The 8,643-nt window shown below is 45.5% G+C and overlaps 1 protein-coding gene across 13 annotated transcripts in view; it reads left to right on the forward strand.

Moving 5' to 3' along the window:
- The first annotated feature begins 2,043 nt into the window (after positions 1-2,043).
- Positions 2,044-8,643, forward strand: part of LOC118228896 (homer protein homolog 3-like) — a 32,405-nt gene continuing 25,805 nt past the window's right edge. For 9 of the 13 annotated variants that reach the window (XR_004765562.1, XR_004765560.1, XR_004765561.1 and 6 more), the window contains exons 1-2: positions 2,689-2,911; positions 3,779-3,828. Coding sequence is in view for 6 of the 13 variants with exons in the window: in XM_035420463.1 (XP_035276354.1) it covers positions 2,879-2,911; positions 3,779-3,828 (83 nt within the window). In the remaining 7 variants the exon portion in view is untranslated. Of the gene's footprint in view, positions 2,649-2,688; positions 2,912-3,458; positions 3,481-3,778; positions 3,829-8,643 lie in introns of those variants that run through there. The other 4 variants (XM_035420461.1, XM_035420459.1, XM_035420460.1 and 1 more) reach the window with 4 other exon arrangements.

The following is an 8,643-nucleotide window of genomic DNA, read 5'->3' on the forward strand; positions in this document are numbered from 1 at the left end:
TGTCTATTGTAAGTGAGCTTATTAAAATGTTAAATCATGTTTTTTTTTTTTTTTTTTTTAGGAAAACTCAAAGCTAATAATTCGCATGCAAGCATAAAATCAGTTTGGCTACTTGTGTCAAGTTTTAGGAATTGTTCAAAACCACTAAATGACATTATGTCACACATTGTTGGATCAGACATGACACTATTGCATTTATGCACTAGAGGGCACGAACAGTCTGACTGTCTGGGGTTGTAAAAGTGAACTCTTGCTGTGCAAATGCTCATTTATTGACTGTGTTGCCAGAAGTTTTGATTGCCAGTAACGCTGCTCGGGTATGTTAGGGTTGTAACCGTATTATCGGACCATTATATCAGCATTAATAATTCAGTTTTCCAGGTTTCTGTGTAGTCATACTCGCTATTTCTATACGTCTTAACTTCATGACGTTTATAGCACGAGCTGTCTGAGTCCATTCCTCTCTGAAGAAGCGCCTCTCTTGGCCTGCTGTTCCCGTGGATATTCCAAGACTCTGGAGCTCATTAGCAAGCTGGGCCATAGGAACGCCTGTTCGGCTCAACGAATGCAGTTATTACATCAAGAAAATTTAGTGCACAGACTGAGCGTGTATCCCATCCATCGGAACTGCCGGGCCTAGCTTTACAGGCTGTACGTAGCTTTCGCCAGGTGAACGGATCTCTCTGCGGTAGAGCTAAGGCTGAAGCTCCTGCTCCAGATTCTGTGATAAGAGAGCACAGTCATCGTTCCAGTGCTTCTTCGTGGCGTCAGTTTTCCGGAGAAATGTTCTAGAAATTTGTGTTGAGACTGTCCCCTTGTGTTTTAATCACATTACCACTGGCGTGACATTAGCGACCGGCCTATTTATGCCACTAATTATATCGGGACGGCGTGCGGAAGTTCTACTTTGAAGGCGTCATGTGACCGTGTCACTCAGGAAATCCACTGATTGGTGTGTGGTTTGTGTTGAGGTCAGTGGTGCACAGCTGGACAGACCCTAGCGGGAACCAAACCCATAACCAGCTGGCTTTCTGGGGCAGTGTACCCACGTAGCTGGCCACGTGTTCAAATTGTTCTGCAAATTAAAGAACGCACAGTGTCATGCACGTATTTACTGTGCCTATTCGCTGTGTTCGTCCGTCAAACTAACCGTTACCAGCATGCTTTGAATTATTTGTTAAAAAGAAAAAAAAGAAAAAAGAAGTGTTGGGCTAGCCTACTTATTTAAATGACGCAAACAGATCTATTGCAGACTATAAAACACGCTGCTTGTAAAATTGCAGCGACCTGATTTTGGCTTTTAAGATGCTGCCATTGACAAATAGAGGCTGCCACATTTATAAGAAGCACCGACAGCTCTTAGAAAATAATTCTCCAACTGAATTTAACTGAGAAAGGAATGCACTGTGTCAACACAGGTCTGGAGCAGAACTATTCAGGGGCATGTGGGTGGTATAGAACGCCTGTTTTTGCTAATTCCTGTGGTGCCGAAACATTTTTTACTTTAACTAATTTTTTAAAAAACATTTTACCACCTACAGTTTAGGCTCAATGGGTCAGCTGCAGCTTGCTTAGCTGGAGATTAGAACCTCAGGATTTAACCTCTAGAGCACAGAACTGCAATACAACTTGAACAGCTACCCAGATCTGAAATAACCATTTTGTTGTTCCCGTTGTAGTGCAGTTCTGCGGTCCAGGGGGTTTTAACCCAGCTAAGCAAACCGCAATTGATCCAATATCGCTGAACTGAAAGAGGTTGCTTGCAGATGTATTTCTAAACCAGTGCCTGGAACCAATGTCTACCACTGTATGACCTCTATAGGTTACATTTATTCTCCAATAATAATAATAATAATAATAATGGCCTACATAAAATATGTCCTTCTAGAACGCGTAATATTGTTTTAGAACACCCTGCGATTTCTCAGGTTTTTGTATGTGCTAACTGAAAATCGGTTCAGACGTTTTAATTTGATACCCAGACTTGTAACCGGTAGGTGGCGTGAGAGAGGCATTTAAAATCCAAATGGAGCAGACTTACTGTACAGAATGTTACCGAGTCCAGTTTTGTGAGGGCAGGGAAAACGTGTAGCTTGCAAGCAATCACAGAGGAGAAGTGCATTCTCAGAGCATTGCAGTGCAATAACAAGGAAATACACGATCGTGCGCATTTAATCCGGGTGCATTCAAAAAATACAAAAAATTATAAAAAGAATTGTACGCATTGAAGAGTGTCAAGCTGCAAGGTTACTGAAGTCCAATCAAAGAAAAAAAAGAAGAAAATCTGGGACCAGTGGCAATCTACAGACAAAGAACTGCATTAGCCCCTGCCTCAGTTTACTGTAGGACAAAGCAAGCTAAGCGAACTTGAATATATCACACAAGGTCCATTAAACTGGGAATTAAAAAAACACCTGAAGCGACCATGTCCGATATCTCGAAGACAGTCAGGCGAAAACCTCGCTAACCTTTATTAGCGAGCTTGCAGCTGAAATTCCGGTGGTAATATTAGGAGCATCCGGATCTGGACACAAAAGAAAAAGGGGAAGGAAAGAGAAAGATACAAACGTTGGCATCACAAGGGAAGGCAGTTGAACGGCGTTCGCTAAAATCAAACTGTCACTTTAAATCTTTCAGAACGAAATGGGGTGAGTTTTTTTCTTTTCTAATTATCAACGTTTGCTCTCATCAATTGTGATCATTAAGATTTTAGCCAACTTCCACTCGACAGACAGCTCGCATTAGAGTTTATTTAACTATAGATGTAGTCTATTTAAATAAAGACAAAGTTCCGGGCGGTGACACTAGCTAGCCAGTTACGTTATAAACGTTATAAACACTTATTTTTAAGTAGCCTCACGTTATTTAACGTTACTGGATGTTTTCCCTTGTCCTGGATGAAGCCAGCTCGGTAACATATGTTTGGCTGTTGTAATAATTTCATAGCCTACTCCAGTTTAATAGCCTACCGCAGTAGCTATACTACACTATACTATTTTGTCGAATATGCCAATTTTTTCAAAGTTGCTCCCAGCTGCTATCTACGGTTAAAAAACAACTAGTCTAACGTTTATTGTGCGCTAGATAGGCTAGTGACGTTATGTCAGTATAATTAACAGTCGAGAACAACTGATCTTGAAGAACAAAATATATCGATGACAACATTTTAGAAGTTATTTGACTACATAGTAGGTTAATCAAAATCAATTTGGAAAACAGATATTGTAGATTGCTATTACAATCGCTCTCTCGAGAGAGCGATTACAATGCATTTAGCAATTACTGCTACAATGCACATCGCCAGCAAGCTGCTAGTCTAGCTAGTCGGGATAAATCACTTGACTGTGCGAGGATGCAATAAATTTTAATTGAGACTGAGTTGTCCTGAACGATGCGGTCGTAGGCTACGGGAACATGAGCACTTCTGAAGTTAGGTAGCCTACTGTCAGTGTAGTAGCCAGCTTCAGCGCCAGATTACTGGTCAGCAATTCGTTCCGCTTTAACATGACAAGATTTCTTTGTTTTGGGTTTTTGTTTCTGAAATTTGTTGGCATGGAAACTGTAATAATTCTAATTTTGTGACTTCTGTTCTGATGCTAGCAAGCTTTTTAATAGCTTACTAGCTAGCAGCTATGTAAACCGTATTCACATTCTTCAAGTAGCCTAGTAGTTAGTAAAGGGTATCGCGACTAAAAGTAAGAAACTTTCCTGTCGACGCGACAGCCTATACGATTTAATGTGTCTTTTTAATTCACTCTTTCCCCCTCATATACTACAGCAAACCAGACGCGGCCGGCCTATAAGAATGTATCCGCTACACAGAGAAAGGTAATGAAACTTTTATTATTTTATTGTGTAGATCTATTCTCTCATGATTTCCGTATTGGATGGATTTCCCTCTCATAATCGATTAATCATCAGTTAATTTGGAATCTGTTGTCATTTTGATCTGGTGCGAAATGGTAAGAAACGGTCTATAGTGCTGTGGGTGTATGTGTGCCATGAAACAGACTGACAGGCAAATGCAATGCATTTAACTACTGGTCCTCGGTAGAAAGTAGACGAGGTAAGGTGTTATCCGTTTGGTGAAGATGTAGCCTATCACAATGACGCCTCTGTCGGAGATGGAAATCTCAAAGTAGGCTAACGTTAGAGAAGCTGACCCATAGAGCATATACATCAAATATATCTATATATCATAAAGTTCAGTGAGCTGACCCCGAGAACTGAAAATCGCACGTGCCCGGATAATATAATATTTCCGCAGCAGTTTTACAATATGACTGGTAAATGACAAAATGTATTTTCTTTAAAAAAGTATCTGTGCATTTCAGACCTATTGAGCATAAACACAGGTATTTGGGGAGATACCCTCAGTATTTAAACTACAGCCCAGTCAAAACTTTTTCGCTTTTGATGCTACTGGCCGAAATTACCTGCAAAACTATGGTATTTTCTCGGATCCTTCAACAACAGATTTGGAATAGATTCAGCCAAGAGTCGGCAGTGATCTGAAAGTGACGCCATGATTTTAACCAATCACGGTGTTTTTCTGTCGGAGAGAATAGTCATTTGATTGGTTTAAGTACTGGCAACGAGGCATGGCAGCTCCACCCGATACGGGCAGCCGAAGCTTGACGCGGGCATCGCGAGCATGAAATCTCTCTGAAGATTTCTCTCTCTGAGCTCATTTCGGTAGCCTTGCTATATTGCCGTCTCGCTCTCTCTCCAGGTGAACGATCTGCTCTATCTGCGTACTGACGGCAAGGGAATGGGTAGCCAGTGTTTTCTTATTCAAAGTATGTAGCTGAGTGCAGTTTTCTGCGCTTTATCATAGTGCTGTTGACCGGTGTGCAAGAGCCCAAACACTTAGTTTCATGTTATGCATTTGTGTAGCGTTTGCCTATATCTGGCAGAACCTTTTTTTGCGAACGTTCCCTTCTACATAGCTGTATGTGCTTACTGAAACAATTGCAGGTGGGTGCTTTGCTTGGGGGTACAACAGCAGGTGCCTCTCCAGGGGTCAGACCCAGGTCAAACACACAGGTTTCTTATACTTTAACTCTACAGACACCACTTAAAGCTCCTGCAGGATGACTGTATTTTTTTTTTGCCAATATCTGGAGCAGAATCGTCCTTTCGTACGATTCTACGCGTTGGCGTGGCGATTCGCAGGGTTGGGTGGCTTGGGTTGTGGCTTCAGCTTTGACTGGCGTCTGAGGGGATGAAGCGTTTCGGGTCCATGTCTGACTGGGGCTCTGCGTGGAATTCAGGCTTTCAGTCATGTCTTAGTGAGTCCGTTTATTTTGCCCGCCGTGCCTGTGGCTTGTGTCAGTCTCCTTTGGCTCTCTCCGGTGACGTTGCCCCCCCCCCCCCCACCCCCCCGTGCCGTGGGAAGCACAGGCCTGCACAGCGGGGTTTCGGGGGCGCGTTGGCGGTTAGCGGCGCGGTGCTGCGGCGCGGGACTCCCGCCAGCGAGAGTCTCCCCCGCGCTGAAGGGTGCCGTCGGCCAGCCGCCATTAATCACTCTCGCCATCCCCGCCAAACCGGCCGGGCCCGGGCGGACTCCGCGGACTGGATCTGCTCGCGCTTTCATCGTCGTCTCTGCATTGCTGGAGGATTCTCCGCTTTGTTTCGACAACAACGAATTCCTGTCGCGGCGTGGTTTTATTTCCGCGTAGCGAAGTGTCGCCCAGACAAAAAGCTCTGTCTAAAAACCTTTGAGGTTGTTGGTTTTGTCAGGTGTCACGACCCCGGGGACCGTGCTGTAGAGAGTCCCAGAACCAGAGGCACAGTGGGTGAAAGGTGGCGGTAATAAGCCGTGCAAACACAGTCCCTGGGCGAACGAGAAATGCTGCCAGTCGGGTGGGGGTGGGGGTGGGGGTGGAGGGGGGGTGCAGACAGAGAGAGAGCGCTCAGACTGACATTTAAGACAAATACACAAGATCAACTCGGCTAAATAGTTGACTGTGTCTGCCTCTCTTTACTAAGAACAGCCAAACAGGCGGTTATGCTAGCCTCAGAACTAAATAAATGGCATGTTAGACATCCGTGTTGATGTTTGATATCCGTGCTGCCCCAGCACCACCCGGACCAGCTGCGGCCCGATTGCCCCGGCCTGGGAAGCCTGAGACAGGGAGGCGGGCGAAAGAGGAGAGGAGCGAGAGAATGACCCGCCCCCTGGAGTTTACAACCGTCTGACGCACACAGCCATTTCTGCTAAAAATGGAATTAAACTGTGTGAGTGTGCGTCTGTGTGTGTGTGTGTGTGTGTGTGTGTGTGTGTGTGCGTGCATGTGAGTGTGTGTGTCTGTGTGTGTGTGCATGCAAGTGTGTGTGCGTGTGTGTGTGTGTGTGTGTGCATAAGTAACACTGCTGTGTGCTGATTGGCTGATGGGGTGGCGCAAGTTACACTGCTGTGTGCTGATTGGCTGATGGGGTGGCGCAGGTGACACTGCTGTGTGCTGATTGGCTAATGAGGTGCTGCGCTGCTTGGAGCATGTTTTTTGGGGTTTAACTTCACACACATCTCCCGTCTGCGTGCTGGGGAACAGCAGGAGGGATTATTCTGCTTTGCGCTGTTTTGGAAGACTGCGCTGGTGTGGAAGTTTATTTATAGCTCCGTAAAGCAGTTACCACAGGACAACTGAACTGAGAATAAAATAAAGGAATTGAAAAACGGTAGCGGTTTCTGCAGAATCAGTGGGGACGTAATGGATAGGAAACCAGGCTCTTATCACAGAGATTGCAGGTTCAAATCCCATGTTGGGGCACTGCCGCTGGGTTCTTAAGCAAAGTGCTTCACCTGAATTGCTTCTTTCACAGTGCTGCTGTGTTGAAGGGGCTGTTGGTAAATTAGGGGTGGTGTGAGCACAATCCTCCCTGAGTCGCGCTGAACAGAATAAACAGAATAATCCGGAATAAACACAGTCATCGCAGTGAAAGAGGGGAGACTGACTCCGGGGTGTCTCCCAGGTCTTAGTGCCGGTTGTCCATGCTCCAACTCTAAGCTTCACCTGAGCTTTTGAATTCTGTTCTCAGTTTACAGTTATTGATTTTCACTGACCAGCCACTTAGCATCGTGCATAGCTGCATTAAGGCATAATGGTGTGTGGAATATGCCTGCGTAGGTTTTGTGTTTGTGTGTGTGAGTGTGTGTGCGCATGCACGTGCATGTGTGCATACACGAGTGTGCGTGTACACATGCATACACTTGTGCGGATATGTGCGTGTGTGTGTGTGTGCATGTGTGTATGTGTGTGTGGGTGTATTTGTGTATGTTTGTGTGTGTGTGTACAACACTGATTAATGTTACGGTACTATCTGAGGTTGCTATGGGAAACCTGCCAGCCTCAGGCCCTTAATGAAGAAGAAGGCGGTGGGTAGCTGTTTGATAACAGTGTCATTAATTACATTCCTAAGTACCTTTCACTGGTGTCTAAATTCCCTCACTGGGGGAGGGCACTCCCCATTCAGTCTGGGCAAAGGGGGGTAGCTGGATCACTCCGGTGGGGGGGGGGAGGTTAGCCAGTTAGCCTGGGGGGGTTAATTAAAGGCCAGCCCCTCCCTCTGTGCCATATGGAGTCTTTAGCAACTGTCAGAATGTCTGAGGCTATGCCCCCCCCCCCCTCACTGGGCGGAGCCAATTATTTTTACTTCACCAGCGTTTATAAGCCCGGTGTGATGTACAGCACAAACACAGGTGTACAGATCAGGGAGAGGAAGTGCAGTGGTTCCCCGTGGGGGGGAACAGACGAGGAGGTGCTTGTGCTTAGCTTGTAGGACAACGGGCTTGGGGGAGGGGGGGTGCCTGCGGTGTAGATTCTGTCCTGGGGTCAGTTCAGGCCAACACTGCTCTGCTCACAGACATTTAGTGAGAGGAAATCCTGCTGCGTTCAAATTTAACACGCACACACTGTATTCTTATATATTGCTATATATATTGTATATATGTATCCATTCTTCTATTGCTGCAGAGTCAGTTAAAACATAGTGTGTGTGTGTGTGTGCATGTGTGTGTATAGTGTGATGCTGTCCAGCTCCCTGGCAGGTAGCTGCTCTCCACGTCTCAGCAGTGGGGCTGCCTGTCTACAGCGTTCATGTGGAGGTGTTAAACTCTCACTCCCTCTGAAAAAACACAGCTACATCCAGCTACATCCAGCTACAACCAGCTACATCCAGCTACAACCAGCTACAACCAGCTACAACCAGCTACATCCAGCTACATCCAGCTACAACCAGCTACAACCAGCTACAACCAGCTACAACCAGCTACATCCAGCTACATCCAGCTACAACCAGCTACATCCAGCTACATCCAGCTACATCCAGCTACAACCAGCTACATCCAGCTACAACCAGCTACAACCAGCTACATCCAGCTACAACTGCTTTCATGCACCACTGAGTGTTCAGTGATGCATGAAGCATTCAAACATTAATGAACAATGAGCACTAACTGTACGACACGAGAATCAGTTACATTTTAAGACGTAAATCAGAATTTTGGGTAAGCTTTGGTTTTTGCCTGTCTGTTGAAGTACGCTGTTCTAGCCTGTGTTTGGCCTCTGTGTTCAGTGTTTTAAAACATCACCCGGCATGGGTCCCTGTTCTTGAAGTCTCCTTTTTTTAAAACCCAATTTT

Source organism: Anguilla anguilla, chromosome 6 (assembly GCF_013347855.1).
Source record: "Anguilla anguilla isolate fAngAng1 chromosome 6, fAngAng1.pri, whole genome shotgun sequence".
NCBI classification, from domain to species: domain Eukaryota; kingdom Metazoa; phylum Chordata; class Actinopteri; order Anguilliformes; family Anguillidae; genus Anguilla; species Anguilla anguilla.